This window comes from Bidens hawaiensis, unplaced genomic scaffold, assembly GCF_021521415.1.
Source record: "Bidens hawaiensis isolate Kalapana, Puna unplaced genomic scaffold, B.hawaiensis_p1.1 tig00018002_1, whole genome shotgun sequence".
Taxonomy (NCBI): Eukaryota; Viridiplantae; Streptophyta; class Magnoliopsida; order Asterales; family Asteraceae; genus Bidens; species Bidens hawaiensis.
This window is the reverse complement of record NW_027492716.1, coordinates 254,297-278,038: the sequence shown is the minus strand read 5'-3', so window position 1 is coordinate 278,038 and position 23,742 is coordinate 254,297. Positions and strand designations below refer to the sequence as shown.

Sequence of the window (23,742 nt, the reverse complement as noted above, 5' to 3'; positions counted from 1 at the left end):
CCTACCTTTCCCGTCCATATTTTCAAATTCTTGAAAAAATATATTTTTTACAATTATATTCCTGAACCACCACCACCACCTTGAACCACCAACACCACCACCACCTTGAACCACCACCATCACCGACGCCGTCGGCCCCACCCCATCACCACCACCGTCACTATCACCATTGCCGCCTCCACCGTCAATTTCCGTCGCCGGAGAAAACCACCACCACCATACCCATCACCACCACCGTCAAACCGATCTGCTGCCGTCCCCATTTTATTTTATATAGGAACTGATCAAAGTAGATAGAGGAGTTTGACCTAGAACAAGACCACATGTAGCACTAGTAGTAGTTTTGAACATAAAGCTTTTGTAATTTACACAGAGAGAGAGATTCGAAGCTTGAATAATGGAGAGAGAGAGAGAGAGAGTGAAGTAACGGTGGTGGTGGTGGTTTTCTCCGGCGACGGAAATTGACGGGTATGGTGGTGGTGGTTTTCTCCAGCGACAGAAAAATTGACGGTGGAGGCGGCTATCGTGATAGTGACGGTGGTGGTGATGGGGTGGGGCCGACGGCGTCGGCGGTGGTGGTGGTGGTGGTGGTTTAGGGGTATAATTGTAAAAAATACAGTTTTCCAAGAATTTGAAAATATGAACGGGAAAGGTAGGAAACATAAAAAAACAGTCTCTCAAGATGGTTTTTTGAAAGAAAAAGTTTTGAAAAAATTTGGACTTTTGCCCCAAGATTACAAAATAATTTGGACTTTACCTTCATTATTTTCTCAAATCCCGTCTCCTACCTTACTTTCCTTCAAAATTTGGACTGCTCCCTCATCATTTTTATCTTTTCTTAATGCGTCTTGCCAGTCCAAATCTTAAATTATTTTGAGGAAAAAAGGGTTATTTGGAGAATCTTCTCTCTAAAATGGGCTATTTTGAAAATTTTCCCTATTAATATATTTGTGTTTTTATTTTTTTTTTATTAAAATGATTTTACTTTTTTTATAGTCTATTGATATGTTAAACATATCTATTATTTACGTTGTTTATAGTCATATATTTTTATCAATATTTAGCCTATTTTATGCATAATTGCATATTATAGGTTGAATGTTTTAATTTTCACTCATGTATCACACAAAAGTCATGCTATTAAAGTTTATTATTATATATATATTTGATAGAATAAAAATCATTCTTACTTTGGTGGGGGTCGTAAGATGATGAAGATGTGAATAAGATGTCATGGGTTTAAAACTTTTAGTGTGTAAAAATTTAATCGTTCAAACAAAATTTGTCAGAATAAAAAAAACAGGTTGATAATAATATAACTAGTAAAAGGGCCTCAAATTTTTGATTTGCTTTAGGCCTCTCAAAAGATTGGACCGCCCTGCACTTAGAGCATCTCCAATGCAACCGCCGGATGGCTTTCAAATGCCACTATGGTCGGACAATGCATTGGAGGAGTGGAATGAAATATTGCATTTGTTTGAATTAATATCCAAGAATGCGGATGACATCAAGCAACACATGACCCATTATTTTCTAATTAATTCTTAGCTTGTCCAGTAATTAGTAAACCATTTCTAATAAATTTTGCTTAATTTTATGTAACATAATAAATAGTCAATGGAAATGTTACTTAAACCAAATAATAAATGAGTTACCTAATATATTACAAATTTGGTACTTTAAAAAATATTTTTTTTTAATTTCTAACGGCTAGTTTCTTTTTTCTTACAACGGCTAGTATATTTCTAACGGCTAGTTTTAAAGGATGAGTGGAAATCTAATGTGGCAGCTGAAGTAGTGCGTTTGTTACGTTCTGCATTGTCACTATAAAAGACATGGACAGAAACACCGTCACATGATGGAGAAGAAAACGATGGGGATTGCCGACGTGTTAGTGGACGCCATTCAATTCGAAGAAGTGTGGAACAACATTCTGCAGACGACGGACTTTGACACCAACCTCTACGACTACATGGACGACGCTGAAATTGAACAAGAGTTGCGCAAATTTCAGCCGGCGATGAGCGTTAACACCAACGTCCGCTGTTTCACAGAGGCATCAATCAACAACATGCCTCCTTTGGATGACCCCGGTCTCAACCTCAACGAGAAGCCCTACCTTAACCATGAAGACCTCACTGATGCCAACTTCTTCAACTCCTTTGAAGACGACTTTGACGATTCGGATATCGCTTAATTTCTATGGTTTGTTTGTTTGTATTCGATCGATCTTCGTTTCTCTGATTCACCGTTTATGTTGTTCTTGTTTTAAATTAAAAACCGTCCGCCATTGCAATAATAATAATAATAATAATAATAATAATAATAATAATAATAATAATAATAATAGATCGATCAACTTTATGAATATTACTTATTTTGCCTTCATAGAGTATCCATCAATTGTTTATGTTTTGCTTGTGCATTATTAACATCCAAAGCATCAGTTTTACGTTAACAAATTCAGTTTTCGTTATTCTACATAATGAAGAAGATTCTAGAAACAATGCCAGTTGGTAAGTATTCATGGATAAATTTAGCTAATTCATTCCCACGTAGATGAAAAACGCCTCAAAAAAAATATGTATGTAATAGTTCACCCATCCAATATAAATAAAATATTTTTTTACTCCACCGCCACTAATCCTATCACCCTTATTCAGGGGCAAAGTTTAGTGAGGGCCCAAGGTGGCCCGGTCCCCCCTTGTTTTTTTTCGCAGAGGTATAAATTTACTTGTTTTCGTTTGAAAATTTTTATACGTAGTGTAAATTTACCCGTTTTCGACTTAAAATTTGAGTCCCTCCCGCGCGTTTATGGATTTTTAATACATTTTGAGCCCCCTGCGGGACAAACTCGTCCAAGCTTCGCTCCTGCCCTTTTCATTAACTTTGACACCATGATACTACATACATCATCACAGCCAACACTGTCACTACTATCACTATCGCCACTACACCACTATCTTCACAATCTCTACAGTTGACACGACCTATACGATCGCCGCCACTACAACTGGCACTAGCACTACAACCAAAAACACAACCGTCACCACAAACAAATATAACAAAATAACCCCATTTTAGTAAACAACATATTTCAAGGCAATCTCTTGGCCTAGTGGCACCAAATGTTTAGCCCCCACGAAGTGGTGTAGATTTTGGTCTAACAAAGCGGGCATTAGGTGATTTTAGAGTTGTGTGTTTGTTGTTTAGAAAAGTAAAACAACTTATTTCAACTCAATCGCATTTAGGTCAAACCTCATTTTCACTATAATCAAATGATATTGTTAAAACGTCTTGGTTTTGGCTCGAACTCAGTTTCACCATAACCCGTTATGAGCCATTAGCCGACACGTCTAATCCGTTTTGCTTGGCCACTCAAATATAATAAAACGTGTAAAAACATATAATTCATTTCCATGAAATTAACCATTAATTCTGTAGATTTTTTGAATGATTTTACAAATCAATATTATGTAGAAAGAAGTAACAATTTTCTTGTTAACAAAGAATTATAGCAAAATGGTATTACTTTTGTCATTAGTGATTAACCAGCTGATGACATGTTTTCATAGATCCATAAACTGTGGCTGCAGATTCATAACAATAAACCTAAAGATTGGGATCACAAACCCATGTTCAAAACAGCACAACCTTCATAACATGTCCAAACAACGCATTAATCAAAAATTCAAAACCAAATCAGAAATCACAACCACCACCTAATGTTTTTCCTTTTTCCCTTCCTCTCCATCTTCATCCAAATTTTGAACTTGTGCAGCATGCATTTTAGGGAACCGCCAATACCGTAATTTATTTATTGCAGAAGCCAGGCTTCCTTCATCTTTTCTTGTCCCCTAATAATCCAAAAACACCACACACCACCCCATAATCAACATTTGTATCAAAAAAAACATATGTTACAAGATCAACTTGTTAGCGTTATACCTGTTCGTGTTTCTTTCTTTTAAATAAAGGCAGGTTCAGAATATCTCCATTCTTGATGCTCGCTTCTAGCTGTCAATAACATACATATCAAGATCATCTCGGTCACAAACGGATTTAAATTTGATGAGGTTTTACCTGAATGTGAAGAATGCCTAGAAGAATGCTGGCAACAGGCAACCAACTTTCATCGGTTAGCAATGACAAATTTGACCTGGAATTACAATATGGGATTAAAAATTCTAAAATCAAAATATAATATGTTTTAAAATCCCTTAAATAGGGTAAAGTGAGTTCCTACATGTACTACTTGTACACATATATAGAGTTAAAAGACTAATTTTGGCCATACATAAAACTTATTTGGTGATACTAACAAGTTAAAATATAATCCATTATAAATAACTTTGTCATCCATGGTACTTTGTCGTCTCCTACGACCCAACGCTTTGTTTTTAGTAGAATTGGTTTTGCTATTCAAAAGGGGGTTGCGGCGCAGCTTGTTGCCCGTTTGCCTGCCACTTTATTGTAATCGTTTTGATTTTAACGAGAAATAGCATAATATTAAAAATAACTTGTTACTATTTTTTTAATAACAAACGTCTCACATACGCATGGGAATGCATTGCGTATTTTAAAACCATGTTAACAAGCTAACCCATTTTTCAAGTGGGTCATGCCAGCTAGGGACGGATCTTATAATGGGCCAAGGTGGGCCTTGGCCCGTCCAACTTTTTCGTTTAGTAGGGTAAATTTTTTCCAAAAAGTCAAAAAAAAAATTATATGTGTTCAGCTCGACCCATCCATATTATGTGTCCGGCCCATCCATATTATTTGTGTCTGGGACACACTTTTTTTTTAATACATCCCTTGAAGCCGAAGAGCGGGAAACCGTTTACCTAAGAAATCTTTCCCCTTGCACCTTGTCTTTCTTTGTTTAAAAATTGGTTTTTTAAAAATTAGTGTTTTTTTTAATAAATCCCTTGAAGCCGAAGAGCGGGAAACCATTTACCTAAGAAATCTTTCCCCTTGCACCTTGTCTTTCTTTGTTTAAAAATTGGTTTTTTATGTGTAAGAACGGTAAGTTGAATGATTGAATTAGTGTTTGTTTGACCCGACCCGACTAAACCAGATTGCTGACCCGAAACTTAAAAGTAGGAAAAAAGTTGAGTCTCGTGACTTTCGACCCATCCATACTAGATGTTGAAGATCCGCCACTGATGTCAGCCAACCCAAAACATGTTTGTTTTCAGATCCTATAATCAATAAGCAGATGACAAGTTTTATGAACCTTAAATAAGGAGCTAAGTAAACAATGGCATATGCAGCATAACGCTTATCCCCTGTATCCATCAAAGCAAACACCCAACTCTGCACACAATGAAATATATTAATAATCAAAATCAACAGTTCATCATATAAACTGTCTATTTAAACATAGACATAAAAAGTCTCACCATCCAATTGAAGTAAGGGATGAAGCTAATGATCCCCATGACCGAAAACCTTGCGTCAGCCGGGTCGATCATTGACTCACTGTCTTCGTCGTCAGTGCGAACCTCCGGTGGGAAGATCAGCGAGTTGAGTATGCATGCGCCGATTGCGCCAGCAAACGGCGCGTCGTGCAATAGCACTGCCCTGCAGCTTCTGTTCCTTATTCTCAGGTTCTGTTAAAAACAACAATGCCAAAACATACGGAGAATGTTAAACTGGGAGATATCAAGAGCAAGAATATGAGGCAGGGCTGGGTGGTCGACAGACCCCGGACCGACACCTCGATAGGCCCAATATTTTTTTTTAATATTATATACATTTTTTTTGAAAAAAAAATGTATTCTTAATGTTTAAACCCAATTATTAAAAAAAAATTCACGATTCTCGGAGACAACGCTGTCACAACATATAGACTCTTTTTTTATTATTAAAACTAGTGTTTTACCTGGCGCGTTGCGTCAGGGCAGAACGCGCCGAAGCAGGTAGGTAAAACCCGGGCAATGATAAAACCCAAACGTTGTCGGTAGCAAGTGTTGAGGTGGTAAGTCGATGTGAATCCGGTCGGTTTTCAGTTACGTGTGTTATTGTACCGGAACTAAAACCAAAATAAAAACAAAAAATAATAAAATTTGAGGTGGACCACTAGGGTGGTGTCGGCCGGTAAAACTCGGGCGTCGGTAAAACCAGACCGTTGTCGATCTTGGGCGTTGAGGTGGTGAGTTTATGCAAATTCGGTTGGTCTCTGTCATGTTCGTTATAGTACCAGAACTAAAACAACAAAAAACAAAACAAAATCCGCATTCGGTCGATTTTCGTTACGTTATCAGAACTAAAACAAAAAACAAAATTGACATTCGACTGGTTTTCGCTATGTTTGTTACGAACCGAAACTAAAACAAACCAAAAAGGACCCATGAGGGGCCGCATAGGGGCCCATTCGGGACTTTGTGACACAAAACTTCTTAATAATAATAATAATAATAATAATAATAATAAGAAGAAGGAGGGGAGAAGGGGAGAAGCTTGGATGAAAATGCTCGGGGCGGACTCAAAATGTGTTTTTTTTTAAATCATAAACGAGAGGCCGGGCTAAAATTTTCAATGGAATACGGGTATGTCCAAGTATTTAAATTCAATTAAATTAAACCCTTTTAACTTCATCGTTTAACGTCCAGCCGTATACTATAGTATATAGCTAGGGTTATAGAAATCGAATAAAATAACAGAGAAAATTATTGTTTGCGTCCCTGTGTTTTTGGGCGGAGAGACAACGAGTCTCCGAAAAAAATTTTGAACTGGTTGAGTCCGGTGGTTTAAAAAATGAACTATTTGAGTCTCTGCCTTTACTTAAATTTCAGGGTAAACTTTCATTTTACTGAAACCACATGGACTTAAATTATTCGTTTCTGAAACGATAGGGACTCAAATTGTTCGTTTCAGAAACCACGAGGACTCAACCAGTTTAAAATTTTTTTCGGGGACTCGTTGTGTGGACGCAAACGGTAATTTTCTCAAAATAAAAAGTAACAAAAAGAGACGAGTGCCTCTACCTGGTTGAGTAGGTGTATATTATTACTATTATTATAATAATAATAATAATAGTGATGATGAATAGTGTATATACTAGGTTTGAGTTTTAATGAGTTGCAGCAGCAGGCGGAGAATAAAGAAGATTTATCATCGAGTATGGGAGGAAGAATGGTGGGAATGTGTGCCGTCGCCATCGTCAACTTCAACTCTTCCTTCACTCGCCTATTATTTTATCATTGGGTGTATGGGCAGGAGGGTAGGCTCAATATATATACGGAGTTTTTTTGTTATGTGTATAATTATATATACATACAAAAAAAAACCTATAACTATTAAGGAAGTAATCAATCTATATCTTTAATTATGATAGAGATTTGCATTATTAAACTATAACAAATAAATTCTATTTAGTTTTGCTAAAATAATGGTTGCATAGGCGATAATAAGACTTCTGGCGTCTCGATTTTGTTAATCGGAGGCTCTAGTTGCGAGTCAGTCAAAATCGATCCTGGTCATATATCATAGGTTCAAATTGCCAAACTAGGATTGGTCCAACTCGGCCCAATATGTCCAAAAGCTTTTTAGTGAAATCTGGCTCAAACAAATCAGCCCGAATATTTTTAACCTATATGATTAGACAATGAGCTTTTAAGTACTTCCTTTGTTATCTTAATGGTTAAATGCTTGAACTTTGAACTATTTTCAAGTATTATATTCATATTGATGTGTATATAACTATATTACATATAAAAATTCTGATCCAATCAATCCCTTATTAATCCTAGGCTGTACCCGGCCTCTTAACTAGCGCCTAGCAACTTCTGCAATACGTCTAATATAAGACTGACACCATTACTATGAGGTGCCCTTCCTCCTTGCACGCTCTTCCAACTGATGCTCTAGAACGGGTGGAGCAGTCATGGCCCAACTCCCCCAACTCACAATCTCAATCTCTCTCCTCTGTGGGTGCACACTTGGCTATGACGGTGCAATGGAGGAAGTCTAAGAGGACTACAACTAACCAATATCTTTCTTTTAATAATTATCAAAATAAAGAAGAAATAGATAATAATAATAATAATAATAATATTAAGAATACATAAAATAACATAAAAAGCCTTGTAAGATGTCGTGTGTAGTTTAACTAAATATAGGATATAATAGGAATACTTACAGTGAACCCTAATCAGATCATGTTTCCTAATAACTAGAGTGAAAGAGATAATTACAATAAACACTAACTAAGATATTCCATCTAATACAATTTTATTACACATAATATAAAAATTGAATCCTGGCCGAATGGTTAAATGAAAATAATCATTGTCATTCATTCAGTTATGAGCTAATGACCGCACACAAACAAACCGTTGATTTAGGATAAATCATATAAACTGACAAAACCAAAACAAAATTGATCAAAATCGGTGAAAGCATCGTCAAAACATTATACATTTACATCATTATGATCGTAAGACTATTTCCAACGCATGATTGTCAATGAGTGAGAGCCCATGTACACAAACATACTCGAAACAAACTTTACAAGAGAGGAAAGTGAAGCAAAACACATAGGAAAGGAGAAGGAAAGTATAGCTGACGTGAAGGCCGGTTAGAATGGAAGGTCTAAAGCGTATAAAAGATTATTAAACAAAAGGTAAGCTGATGGGACGAACATATTATTTGTAACGCTTCACGTTAGCTAGGCTTCAATAAGGACGCTTCTGCAGCACAACCCTCAACCAAACCCACACGAGAATAAATGAACTTTTCCGAAAAAATCTGCTTGTGGTATGCGACAAAGTCTTTTAAACACGTAAGGAAGAACTCTCTCCCAAACCCCAAAATAAAAACATGAAGTAGTTCAGTTTATTATCTTATTCACATTTCTGGATTACAACAGTTGCATAGAATCTCAACATACAAACAAAAACTTATCATGTAAACCTTTGGTTTCTTCACAATTACAGTTTACTACCAACATTTAACATAATACATATTATATTTTTATATATATAATGAGCTTCAGAGATTCAGCCCAAAGAATCAAGCAATCAATCTTGCTTGCTACTATAACAGCAAACTGCAAACCCAGGCACTCTTTCTCTTTGTATGAAAAATTAATCAAAGAAAAGGTTTCCTCACTACCCGATTCTTTTCTTTTTCTTTATTCATCGGGAAATCTTTAAACAAAAAACTTATTACACAGCTGAGGAAGATCACCCAATTTTCTTCATTTCAAGCACCACTGCTTCCAGTTAATTGTAGTCGGTTAGCCTTAAATACAACATTGTTATAAAAATTATTTTATAAAACAAGGCGAACTAACTAGTTTACCAGAATATACAGCGTTACATCACTCCCACGAGTATATCAAGCATCAGCTTCGCCTTTCTGCCCACCATCCCGGCTTGTAATCGCATTAACTCGCTCTTGTAACTGTATTTGACATGATATAACCAGCTTAATATACAAAATTTCGATAAAATTGTTTTGAAACATATTGAGAGGTAAACATGTAGAATGCAAGATCTAAACCAACTCACTTGTAAGTATTTTAACTTTTCAGCAGTCAACTCCTCAGTCAAGGTTGTTAACCTGTATTTGAAAAAAAATTCAAATAAAAAACATGATAACGATATACATACATATATATGCATACACACACATATATGTATACGTATATGTGAAGACAGTTTGAATGTTAGTTGAACCTGGATTGTAGCTCAGAAACCTTCGTAAACAGCAAGCGTTCTCTATCAGATACTTCAACCTGAAAAGTTGGTAACAAATAATTTAAAACTAAGCTAATGAAACATTTGAACTTAAAAGGTAAAATGTGAATTTTTTTCATACAGATCCATTGTTCTCGGAAGTGCGAGGCAGCGGGGGCAATTTCCCATTTTGAGAAGCTGAATAAAATAAGAGTTAGAAATTATTCACAATAAAATTGAAAAACCAATGAAGATTTCGAGTCTTTTTGACTCACCGTCTGCCACCTCAGCTGGTTGTAAGGTATTCAACAGATTCAAAATAAGATCCTGAACAAACAAGTGATTAAATTAATAAGAACATTAACTTCATCATCAATTTCATATTTTCAATTTTGTTTTAGAATTTAGAAGTAAATCTGGTGTAATTAATTACCTGTTGAATCGATGTCTGCTGAAAAAGGTTTTGAAGGTGTGGCATTAGAGATGATGCAGGTAAATTACTATGTACAGAACTGCTATTGTTCTCCCTAGGGATTGGCTGGTAAACAGGAAAAAAAAATGAAATTAGAAACACAAAAATTATGAAGCTATATGATGATGAAGTCGAGTGGGATACAATTATACAGACCATTTTATCTGAATCAAATATCCAGTCACCCACACTTGCAGACTTCCTCAGTGATTCCTAATTTAACATAATTAAGGCATTATATTAAAATTTTGCATCTAAACTAATATCAGATTTATCTTCTTACCTGAGGCGACCGTCGTGGGACCGTACATAATGGTATATCCTGAAGCAAAAAACTTAAGTTAGAAACCGTAATTTAGCAGGCCCATTAGCTTTACAATCAATCATACCTTTACAAGATCAAGATCTTCAGATGTCACAGAAAACCGTCCTTTTATTTGCACCAAATTTGCTTTTGACTTTTCATCCAACGATTCTCTGTACCCTGTTAAAAAGTCAAAATATACGCATACGAGTCAACCAACAACTGTTTTCACTTTTCATTAATAAAATTATTAAACAAAATGTGAGAATAGAAGAAAACCTCCGGTTGGTTTTATTGGAGCAGATAAACTGTTTCCTGAAGCTCGGTTTGGAAGATTCAAAGGACCACTAAAACTGGGAGCTTTTCTTACTTGATGAATTTTATCGATTGCTTGTGAGCTTTCATTATCAGACCTATTTAAAAAATTAAATTATTTATGTAAATCATAAATCTTCAGAAACAAGTAAAGAATTAAAGATAATGATGAAACCTCTCTAAAATACGAGTTCTTTCAGATTTGGAATGATTTAAAACCACACCCGCCACCAGAGGCCCACTTTGCGTTTGTCGGTTTCTTCCTGTTAAAACTCTAGTTTTAGCTTGAGTTGAATCTTTATCTGAAGTAGAAGGAAGTTGCTCTGTTTTTGTTATTTTTGTTTCTAGAATGTTCCCTCTATTACTTTCCGGGGTCTCTAACTTATTGTTCAAGGATTCAGATGGGACCACCTCATCACTGAAGCAAGATCATAAACGTTAGAAGCTAATTACAAACAGCATTAATAAATTAATAAAAACTTTACAAGACCTAGAAATAATCTCGCTTGTGGAATTTTGTTCGTCAAGTGTCACCTTTGAATCGGATGCATCCTGAAGCACAGAACAGTATTTTATTATGATGTACAAATTCTATAATCTTAACGGGCATAGTTTGTATGAAATATTATTACATTATTGACAAAAGATGAAGCATTTACATCATCTTCTTTGGTATCTTGACTTTCATCATCATCTTGCAGCTTTAAAATTCAAATAAAGTCAGTTATAGTAGTATAAGAAGCAATTCTAAAAGATGTATATATGAATAATACCAAGGATGCTTTAAATTTTAAATCTTGAATGTCAAAGTTCCAGGCACTAACACCTCGCTGATACTCACTCTGGATATCATCATTCAAAAAAGAAAGAAAAAAATTAGACAGATAATTAGTGTTAAAAAGGAGAAAATTAACTTCATTAAAAAAAAAACATCTAACCTGTGATATGGCTTCTTGTTCTGCTGAGGGCATCTTCTTGAGAGCTAGCTGTGCAGCATCTTTAATCTGCACATATTTCACAAAACATATAAAGATTAAATGGATACTAAAAACGCTTTAACTTTATAAACAATAAAACGAGAATTGCATACCTGGAGGGCTTTCACACGGTGCCACAGTGGCGGTAAGTCAGCAAAAAGTTTCTTCACAGAAAGTTCTGGAGGTTTTGCTTGTTTAAAAAAAGAATGCTTTAACAACTTCTCAGCAGTTGGCCTTTTTGTTTGATCTTTCACCAAACACATCGCAACCAATTCTTTAAACGACTGTTAAAAAGGATATAAAGTTTTCATGTTTATGTAAGAATGTAACATTGCATGCTACTACAAATATAAAAACTACCTTAGAAAACCGTTTATCGCGATCGTAATCAAGTCCAGGGGGTGCATTTTGAATGGTCATCAAGAGAACCTGTGATACAAAAGAATAATCATTAAAAAATAACTTATAATAAAATGTATCCGTCACCTGAAATGAATATATTACTAACCTTCATTGGAGGATACTTTGAGAAAGGGGCATGACCATGAGCCAACTCCAGTGCAGTAATTCCAAATGACCAAATGTCAGCCCTGTAAATGATGATTGTAATGTTTTATTACCAAATTGTGATTCTATGTGCAAAACATAAACAATTTATTAATAAATAGATCATCTACACTCACTTGAAATCATATCCACTTCCTGGTTGCAGTACCTCTGGTGCCATCCTGTAACGTAGTATTGAAATTAAGTCATGAGTGACCTCAGAAACTAAAAAAATAAACAAAATACTAATTTAAAGAAATTAGATCATGTACTAACCAGCAAGGAGTTCCTACAAAAGTATTTCTAGAACGTTGTCTATCACCTTTATCAAACATACAGGCTGACACACCAAAGTCCCCAAGCTTTATCACCCCATTAGTGTCGAGAAGTATATTTCCAGCCTAGACCAAAATATCATTAAAAAACAAATAACAGCAATAACAGTATTAATACTACCATACCAATAATAATAGATAAAATCACAAAAGAAGACATATTTCCTATCAATAGTTGACTTAAACTAATGTGATTTGTGACATCACATTGCGTATTATGATACAAACCGAATCGTTAATCAAATGGTCCAAGAAAATAAGAAGGATTCCAGATCAATTCATCATTTTTCATTCATAATTTGATATTAAAATTTGATAGCCTTTTATAGGCAACAAGAAATGAAATCCCTAACCCACGACTACTAACTCTAAACTAACCACTAACACCTTGTAACTAAATAAAATAACCGGAAACATGAAGTAAAATTGGGTGCATGGGCTGCGTGTCATGGAGATCATAGGATAAAGGGTATGGCACGTAACATTCCTCGCCTCTTCAAATCGTCCTTGTCCTCAAGGACGGAAAGCCGCCAGTCGACCCGTCCAAGTGCATTCAGGGATGCATTCGTGGGGCACCACTCGCGTTGCCTTGATTCGTCTAGTTGGTCTTCAACAGCTAAATCAAAACTTTGTTGGTATCTATCAGCTATCCATGTTGATTTGGTGATCACATGAACCAAGTGGTTAGAGCCGAATACATCCGAGGGGTGGTTTTTGTGACCGTGTCGGTGCTGGTGTTGGTGAAAACGGTTTTGCTAATGCTTTGATTTGTGTTGGTAATAAATGGGATTGAAGGTTAGAAGTAGTTGTGGTTTTGGAACTGTGGTTTGCTACTAGGGCCAATGAGCGTACAGTAGGCTTAGCTTGGGTTGAGAACTTATCTTCAATTAAGTTTGCAACGCCGTAGATGTGGTGCAAGGTGTGAGGGTTATGGATAGACAACAATTTTGGAGTCTGAGCGGCTGTAGGGGTGGGGAATGGAGGTGATGCTGGTGCGGAAGCAGAAACCGGTGGTGGCATGGGAGCGGAAACTGCGGTGGCGGTGTAGGAGTGTGGCGGGCTTCGAACGCTGTCGAAGCTCGACGAAGACGGTTTCAAACTGGGACTCGAGTCTCACAAAGGATTCCCTCCATTGACGGAACTCGGGTTTGGATAGTGTTTAAGCAGCCATGGGTCCGGGTGGTCAAGGCGGCTCTCATACCACTGATACGAATCGAATCATTAATCAAATGGTCCAAGAAAATAAGAAGGATTCTAGATCAGAAACTAGAGAGAACAACCAGATCAATTCATCATTTTTCATCATAATCTGATATTGAAATTAGATAGCCTTTTATTGGCAACAAGAAATGAAATCCTAACTCACGACTACTAACTCTAAACTAACCACTAACACTTTGTAAGTTGTAACTATATAAAATTAACGGAAACATGAAGTAAAATTGGGAGCATGGGCCACATGTCATAAAGATCATGGGATAAAGGGTATGGCACGTAGCAATGTATTATTATTCGCATACAAGACCAAAAATGCGTGAGTAAAAGTAGATACACAACTAAAAAACTGTGTATTCACGTACAACAACAATAATCATACCCGGTATATCCCACAAATAGCCAAAGCTATCAGTAGGGTCTGGGGAGGGTGGGATGTAGGCAAACCTTACCTCTACCCCTAAGGATAGAGAGGCTGCATCCGGCGAGACCCCAACTCGAAAGTAAATAAATAAATGAATAAAATAAAAAGATATAAAATAAAAAATAGCAGTATAGAAATGATAAACTAAAAACAATATGATATTAGTAAGTTTCAAGCAACATTTCATTATAGATAAGAAACAAAACCGACGTAAAATTAAGCAAAAAAGGTGCCATCGTTCTGACATGACCAGAGGTATATGTATAACCGTATAACACACTCATAAAAATGGCTACGTTTGTGATTATCTCATAATGATAAGAGAGATTTGTCAAAAAGGTAATAAAGATCCTAAATTTGACGATATGGCGAACAATAAATTTTCTCTCTCATTACAAAAGAGTGAAAGTTATATTTTCAAAAACCTAGTAGTTAAATAGCCAAACAAGGGTAAATAAAGATCCCACGTTTAAATTCTTATATTCGTAAATAAATGCATATTCACTCTTAAATTAGTCAAAAGTGTTAAATTTCACTCGCTTTGATGAGAGAGAAAAAAGTTCAATAACAATATAAAAATAGTAATAATAAAAACAAAAGGAAGAGTAAATCTAGTGACCTTAACATCCCGGTGTATGTGTCCATGTTGATGCAAATACTCCAAAGCCTTAAGAGTCACTTTGAGAATAGAGGCAATAGCTGATTCTTCAAAGCCATCTGGATATGCTGATTTCATAAGATGTAGACATGAACCTTCTGCCATGAATGGCATAACCACCCAAAGATTTTGGTTGACAACAAATGAACAAAATGCTTTTATCACGTTAGGGTGATCTATCAAACTCATTGTTTGTGCTTCCCTTCGAATATCATCCTGTAACAGTCCTTACACAAGTTATAATCACCACAAATTCCACTACATGTGTACTTTATTATACATCTCTCATGTAGTAGCATTTGTATTCATGTACAGTTCCTGTTGGCTTGATTTTAAAAGGCATGCTGCAATCCAATGTGTTTTGATCTTAAAAGCCAATTTCTAATGTGCGAAGCGTGCACATCATGTATGCGAGGCATTTGTTATTAAAAAATACTAAAAAATTATTTATAGATAATGTTTGAACTTGCTTAACTTTTAAACATTGAATATAAGATATTCCCATCATCTTTGGTCTAATTTGTACAATAAGTAGTCGAGTTTGTTCAAATACTCAACCTATTGCGTAATCGATGGACAGATTTGCTCAATCAGATTTAAAAAACTCAGATCAATCGCAATCGATGATCTAATCTGTTTAAATATTGGTCAACCGCATAAGGCACCATGTTACACATAAGATCGTATTAAACCGCATCATGTGATGTGCGCATCATGGAACTGCATTACTGCATCATGTGATGCGTGCATTTTAAAACCGCCTGTTGGTTTGTGATATTGTATATATGTGGTGAATAAGAGTGTACTTTTTTGCTATATAATCATTTTTATTTCTCAGGAGAATTAAATGGGATTCTGGTGTATCGACTGTCTATAAATGGCTTGCAGAGGTTAGCATCTACAAAAGCACTGTCAACAAAGAATCTTTAACGACAACGATCATATTTTTATATCGATTGTAGTTGAAGGAAGACACATTGATACTTACCATGGCAAATTTAAAAAGCTCTAGTTTTATTTTATTTATGAGAAACAGTATAGTCCTCAAATTTACCCCAAATCACCTAAACTTATTAAAGTGACTCAACTGCAACTCCTTTGCTGTTAGCTCAAAGGACCATTACAAATATTGCAGATCATAAATAATAAAATTACCAATACCTCTTTTAACACCTACTTTAACTAGAGCAAATAGAATCTGCACAAATTAAGCAAAATTAAAATTCCCTACGCGCTTCGACTTCCGATATCGAATGCCCTAAGTTTCAAGTTCTAGATCGATTCAATTCTACAAAATCTGTAACCAATCGCATTGAGCTTCACATGATAGATTCAATCCTACTAGACTTTCAATTCAATGAAAAAGGAACAAATGCCCTAGGTCTTAGCTAAATTAACAAACTGATTAGTTACTGGATGAATAACAGATTAAATTATTATTATAATTATAATTACCAGATTGCTGTTGATGCGTTCGAGATCCATAGACTTGACGGCGACGACGTCATTGGACGGAAGATAGATCGCGCGGTAGACGGTGGCGCTGGCGCCGTAACCGACTTCTTCTAGAAGCTTGTAATCGTCTGGATTAGTGGTGTAGGCGTATCCTCCTCCCATGGATGGTGAATAATAATAATAATAATAATAATAAGAGCGGTTACTAGACGGTGATCTGAAAAGAAGTTGACGGCATGGAGTGACGGTGAACAAGAATAAGACGACTAATAAATCGGAGCTGAAATCAAATAGTTAGATGGATGGATGGATAATTACTGACTCCGATCACCCTCCCGTCCCGGGTTTTCACGTCAAACTCTCACTATTATTATTTTTCCTAATAATAAACCGATCTTTCGGTGGACTACTCGTGAATTTTTTGACGGAAAGTTCGTTTAAGTTTGTTTCTTTAATGAACGAACAAGCATGAACATAAAATTTGTATTTGTTTAATTGTGTTCATGAATGTTTATTTATGTTTGTTTATGTATTAATAGAAAATAATTGAATATTATCTGGATGAGTTTGTGTTTTATATTTGTTAATTTGTGTAGTGTTTTCATTTATGCTTGTTTATGTTTGTTTGTATTCAGTTGCATTTGTTCATATATGTCCTAGAGGTTCTTTTTAATTTGAATCAGGTCTCCTCACTTATGTTTATGCTTATGATAATATATGCCGACCAATGCCCCAGTTGGTCCTATACATGTGACCCGCTATCAGAAAAAGAATTGCAATAGCTAAATACGTTTAAATTTAAGCAAACGAACATAAATGAACACAAATGCTCATTTTTAAATAAACGAACATGAACATAATTATTTGTTCGATTAAGTTCTTGTGTTCGTTTAAAGTTAAATGAGCGAACACAAGCATGCCCTTGCTCATGTTTGTTCGATTCGTTTACAGGCTTTCATTATTCATATTGATGAATGCATCGGTCTCAATCTCTAGGCTCTGGCGATTTCGTTTGTATTCGTGAACTGTTCGTGAACACATTCATTTTCTTAATGAACGAGCACAAACATAAAAACTCATTCGGTAAATGTTCGTGAATACATTATTTCCTTAACAAACGAACAATAGCAAGGTCTTATTCGTGTTTCTTCGGTTCGTTTACAACCCTGTAGGGTATTTTGGAATTTAGACTTTGCCCCCCTTTGGTAGCTACTAGCTAGAGTGCTTGACTTGAATCCCCCCCCCCCCCCCCCCCTCTTCAGGTGCTAGAGCGGGGAATGATAACAAAGTTTTACAAGGAAAGATGCATCAATCGTTCAAATACAAAGATTTGAAATAAGACTTATTTTTAATTAAAAAAAACCTAAAGAGTTGATGTCTTTTGTTACTTTAGACATTGAGATTATAGTGTTGTTGAAGATGATTTTATTCTTTACCTTAATGCGCAGTCATGATCAACCCATGTGTCACTTTTCTCTTCCTTTTACAGAATGTTATTGCCCGTGAGCTCGTTCGCATCCAGCGTAAGTACGTGTCCGATCGGATGCTTCGAAGGAAAAGTTTTACATGCTTATCTTTGAATTCGTCTGAAATTTTGGATGAAGAACTAGTGAGATATAGACTAATTGGTGCGTTTGTGAATGCTCTTGAAATAGAGAAGATCTTTAGGTATTGTTTACAATCCATAATCCTTCAGATTTTGTTTACATATTTATGGAAATGCTCTTGAAATGTTTGTTTACATATTTTGTTTACATTTGAGGTATTGGGCCTACGGGCCTATTTATTTCGTTACTCGTTAAAGTATACAAACCTTTTTATTTTGATTCGACCGAGACATTTAAATCCTCAAAGACGACCATGTTAATATTTCACTCATTATTGGTAATTTAATTAAGGTACTTTTAGATAGTAGTTAAGAAAACTTCTACAATATACACATCATGGCATAAAGGACCACCATGTTAAAAGATGTTTTGAAATAATTGGATATCCATATGATATAATTCAATTCATCATCATCATCCTCATCGTACTCACTAAATCTCACTAATAGCAAAGTTATGGTAGGGACTAGAGTCTGAGGAGGGTAACATGTAGACAGCCTTACCTCAACCCCATAGGAATAGAGAGGCTGCTTCCGGTGAGACCCTCGGGTCGATAGTACTTTTGCATCAAGCCTTGGACATAAGGCACATAACACTCAACCACCGGGACACCGGCCGATTGATGCGTGTACCCTTGTCTTTCGACTATCAACGTCACCACATGATGTCTGATAAACCTTCCGCCACTTTTAACGTTGTTTTCACGAAATTGGTAAAATAACGACAAAATTAGTGCAATTTCACCTTTGCCCACCCAAAGGTTCACACATATTTCATTATATGATATAATTCAATTATCAACTTAAATTGTTGCACTTAAGAATATGGATGTTATATTTAGTGCCACAAGTTAAACTAATTCATTCACATGTACAAGGATCAAGACATAAACTTATGGAGTTATGGTTAGGTTTTAAGGAAATACATTTTATTCTTTTATTGCATAGAAAGAGTTTATAGATACTTGGTTACTCTGAACACCTAAGTCATAAGTCATAAGTCATAAGTCATAAGTCCCCACCCTATGTTGGGTCCATAATGGGCCTGATTTATGTTGATCACTTGATTGGGGCCAACTTGGTACTGTGGTCTGTGGCTTGGTCTTGATCTAAGGTTGTCCCAACTCCCAAAGGACCAAAACGTGTGGATGATGGATGGTTGACTGGTTGAGGGTTAATAGGTTGCGGATTGACGGGCTGGTGGGTTAAAATGCGCACCCTGGACCCGACACATATTATTATTCATGCCAAAGATTTTGACCCTAACCCGCACACATATAAATTCGGGTCAACCTAAGCAAGACTCGTTTAACCCATTTATCAAAAAACAAAATTATCCTATATATAAAAGCACATTAAAGTGTACTTTGTGTTTGTGCTTTTTTGGTCCCTGGTATTTGAGTTTTTCAAGTTTGATCCTTGGTATTTTGATAATCAGATTTTGGCCCCTTATAAGTTTTAGCAAGGTTAGTCCTTTGTTATTTTAAGCATCAATTTTTGGCCTCAGCATACGTTTGTAATCTATGTTCGCCATCTATATATGTTCATAGGGAAAATACTGCTTCACCGGGAGTTCGATATTAACAAATATAATTGACTAAATAAAAACAACACCCCTTCCCATCTATTTACGAACGCGCAAAGCTAGAAGCACCAATTTAACGTTTTATTCTTCGGTTGTGTGTTTGCATCAATCACCGACGCCGCAAAGCGCAACTGGTTAACCACTAGTTCATATAATTTAGAGTCGATAGAATAAATGAGTAATATGAATATTTTTTTTAATTAATAAAATTCTTGAAAACGAATTTGAAATTACTAGTGTATCTTCATAAAAATGGAAAATGAAAAAAGAAAAAAACCCAAATTAAAAATATAATTACAATTTTTTAAAGTAATTAAACATGTTAGCAAGTCAACCCGAACCCCCAAAACCCTTTTTTTTTCATATTGAGTTTGGGTCGTGCTAACAGTTGACGCCGCTAAGTGTATCAGTATATGAATGAATGTGTATTGTATAGTAACAACTTTGTATATTAAAAACCAAGTGTTGATGTACTTTTACCAAGCTACATGAGAATCCCACTTACATACGCTTAAACTTATGTGTGATATAAATGAATTGAATACAAAGAAAAATGTTAGAATATAAAATAACGGACCACACCTTGTGGGGTTAAGGCTATGGTATATATTCTTTAAAAGCCAAGCTACTTTAGAAAATAGAATATCATGATCAAGGAACACGAATTTTGATCACTTGAAATTTGTAACCTTCTCTTTTGGATGGTTGCGAGATTCCAAAGTCTACTATCTACTAAAATATCTTTAAACCTTAGGTGACGTTTTTTCAATCTAGACCGTTGATTTTATTCTATATCTGTAACGTCAGCATCGATATAGAACATATAGTAGAAATGGCAATATAGAAAGTGGATTTCCCTTTCGGTACAAGAACTAAAAAGTAACGAAGTTGTCCTTATATATATATATATATATATATATATATATATATATATATATATAATCATTTATTTATTTATTTTAAAGTTTACATAGTATTTTAACACTTTTTCAATGAGTTTAAAGATATAAGGAACACAAGCATAAAAAGTTTGTTATGATGCCACAGTTTTTTGAGCTTTAAAACTCGGAACTTTTGTGTTGGTTTATATGCGAGGGTATAAATGAATTTTGTGGATCTCGTTTAAGTTAAAAGGGCTTAAAAGTTAGTTAGCTCCGTTTCAAGTTGTATATCTAAAGATGGAGATCTAAGTTCTTTTGCAAGCCTATTTTGGTATGGGCTCAAGTTGTTTGTTATTTATCTATATGCGATTACACAGTTAGATCAGTTGTTGTGTTTACCGCCCAGGAGCGGTATGGCCTCCACCTCACCTCCGCGCATGACAACACCCTTGCCGTCGCCACCATCCAAGCATTCCACTGGTAACCATATACCGCACATGCTGACCGCCCCAACTCTGCAAAAGCCTTGCCACGTCGGTGGCCATGTGGGCATCCCGCCCGACGGTGTTACCGTCCACGACATGCCGTCTTATAACATAAAATAACATATATTACATTATTTTCTACGTAAGTATATATAATATATATTATATAAACTAAAATTAAACATGACTTGAATTTATTTCAACTCTACTCCTTTTAAATTTTAATAAGCCAATCTCAAATATTTTACGTGTAGTTTGTGTCGTTTACGGACTCCACTACGTTGTGGACCATGGCGTCGAGATGACTCTATCATGAATATTAGGCATAAAAATGATATTATGAAAGAGATCCGGCACCCCCATGAACCCCCTTTTGTCGATCAGATTCCATAAGTCTTTTCCATATCTAATATTTTAGTGCGTTTGGTATAAACTATATCTTAAACACAAAAGGTATAACTAAAACTTCACATCTGTAATCACATACGTACTCCAACCACGTAATAGTATTACTGTAAATGATCATTGGTTCAGTTGGTAAATACTAGTCAGGTTAAGTGTGACGCAATATGGACGTACCAAGTTTGAATCACGCATGTGGCAAAAATTTATGGAAACCTCCTGATGGTCCATTGGTCCAGGTCCAATTCCAACAATATGTCACTAATGGGAGAGAACACCGGTGCTCTAGGATTCAAACTTAGGTAAGATGAGTTGTATGCTGGTGGTAAGTTTTTCGGAGTTCCTCGGCAACCAATTGCATTAAAGTTGTTACAAAAACATAGGGTAAAGTTAAAATACAAAGGGAAACAAAAATGAGAAGTGTAAAAAGGATTTGTGACCACAAAAAACCCCTTAAAAATAAATTCAAAAAAATTAATAAAAAAATCATAACTCAAAATATAAATAAAAAACGAAAAAAATTAAAAAACTAAAATGTTTCCCCCATCATTCCTGTTAAAAAAAATGACGAAAAGACACAATGCCGAGATCAAAGGCACAATGACGAAAATGAACAAAAGACACAATTATAACTAAAAAAACACAATAGATCGTAAAATATAACACAATGCCGAACAAAATATAACAAAATATTGATTATATAACACAAATATTAAGAAAAAAATACACAATTAGTAATTAAAACAAACACAAAACCCAATGATAAACAAAAAGATGCAATGATGTTTTTCACTCAACATTGTGTGTGTGTGTGTGTTTATTTTTTATTATTTTTTTCGAGAGCGACGAAAACGCTAAAAACATTTTTGTATTTTTACTTTTCTCATTTTTTATTAAATTTTGAGTTATGTTTTTTTTAATGAGTTTTTTTGTGTGACTACAATTCTCATCTTTCTTATTTGTGTTCCTGTTTGTAGAATTACTTGACTCCAAAAACATAATATTATTATTAATTATATGTTTGATAAAATTAAAGTAACAAACTCATCGGATCATTGTTGTAATTAGCAGAAACTAGCGCTTTACCTGGCGCGTTGCGCCTGCAGTTGGGATTTGTTTATGATGGGTCGTCTCTGAGAATGCATAGGACCATGAGGGCCCTCTGTGAATAAAAAAAGGCCTTTATATATAAAATTGCTTTTAAAGAAAAACAAAAAATTGACCCATAGTCAAACCATTTGGACTAAGATACAAATACGTTTAGTTATTTTAATTATCTGAAATTAAGCATGCTTTTATTTTACATTTTTTAGTTGATTCTAAATTTAATTACGCCTTTTGTTTAAAAAACTATAAGTAAAAATGTTTGCATAAAGAAAGAAAATAATATAAATATACATATATGTTAGTCAGTTTCGGTACATTCGTTATGATACCAGACTAAAACAAAAAAGTCGTCAACCCTCAACGTTGTCGGTCCCGGACGTTGCAGTGTTGGTCGGCAAAACCTGAGCGCTGTCGGTCACAGACGTTACATAAGTGAGTTGACAGGAATTTGATTAACGGTTATGCTTATTACCGTAGCTGCACTAAAAAATGACACGGCCAAAATTCAATTTTAATATGTAGTATTATATTATATAATACTAATAGTGTTGGCGTACATTCATTAACTATTTAAATAACATTAATGATAAAACAAAGTTGTATTTGTAGTTCTTAAAAAACTACTCACCAAACTCCCAAAGAGAACAAAAAGTCAAAAAAATAAGTGACAAATTCCTGTTCCACACATATAACAAATCATATGCTATGATGTAATAGCTTGTGCGCCAAGCTTAATTACTTATAACTTTCATAAATAGTATGATGTAAGAGCTTCTGCACCAAGCTTAATTACTTATAACTTTCATGAATAGTAGGATTATGTAAGTGTAGCCTAGTTTGTCTTTTAGTATATATATATATATATATAATAGCAAAACCAAATGTCCACAAAACAACCTTTGATGTTAAAAGGAACAATAACTCTATCTATTGATTAACATGCGGGGACAACTGAAGTAATAATTGAAGTGTGGATAGCAATGTCTCCATTTGATGTCCCTGTGACACAACTAGTGTCATAGGATAAGTCCAAAGATATTTACGAGGCTTGTCCTAAGTCGATCGACATTTCAAACCTCTTAACACGGACCATGATTGCGAGGTTTATTCGGATAGTAGACTTTTATAAATGTTTATTAATTGATTTGTATGTAATGCTAGCTCGTGATGAAAAATGGTGTCATCTTGTTTAGTTGTCTTGACTCGTATTTTGGTTGGTGTTCGTTATTCTAATCGAACTCCAAAAACTGTTGAATTTAATGTTCAAATCAAAATTCAAAACCGATTCGTAG

General features: G+C 35.1%; 2 protein-coding genes across 2 annotated transcripts; both read right to left on the bottom strand.

Moving 5' to 3' along the window:
* Nucleotides 1-3,722: 3,722 nt before the first annotated feature.
* On the bottom strand, nucleotides 3,723-6,376 carry LOC143555166 (uncharacterized). Its single transcript, XM_077044776.1, has 7 exons — nucleotides 6,341-6,376; nucleotides 6,124-6,207; nucleotides 5,403-5,612; nucleotides 5,237-5,316; nucleotides 4,084-4,159; nucleotides 3,949-4,017; nucleotides 3,723-3,857 (listed from the first exon to the last, which is right to left on the bottom strand). Exons 1-7 carry the CDS (start codon nucleotides 6,374-6,376, stop codon nucleotides 3,723-3,725), a joined length of 690 nt encoding a protein of 229 aa, XP_076900891.1.
* Nucleotides 6,377-8,809: 2,433 nt separating this feature from the next.
* On the bottom strand, nucleotides 8,810-16,565 carry LOC143555155 (uncharacterized). Its single transcript, XM_077044768.1, has 23 exons — nucleotides 16,385-16,565; nucleotides 14,891-15,145; nucleotides 12,574-12,698; nucleotides 12,435-12,479; nucleotides 12,260-12,341; nucleotides 12,112-12,180; nucleotides 11,865-12,035; nucleotides 11,713-11,778; nucleotides 11,548-11,616; nucleotides 11,407-11,475; nucleotides 11,265-11,326; nucleotides 10,950-11,192; nucleotides 10,739-10,872; nucleotides 10,545-10,639; nucleotides 10,439-10,477; nucleotides 10,312-10,368; nucleotides 10,117-10,221; nucleotides 9,959-10,010; nucleotides 9,826-9,881; nucleotides 9,684-9,742; nucleotides 9,516-9,567; nucleotides 9,307-9,408; nucleotides 8,810-9,217 (listed from the first exon to the last, which is right to left on the bottom strand). The coding sequence occupies exons 1-22, from the start codon at nucleotides 16,544-16,546 to the stop codon at nucleotides 9,343-9,345; spliced, it is 2,133 nt and encodes a 710-aa protein (XP_076900883.1). The 5' UTR covers nucleotides 16,547-16,565; the 3' UTR covers nucleotides 8,810-9,217; nucleotides 9,307-9,342.
* Nucleotides 16,566-23,742: the final 7,177 nt, after the last annotated feature.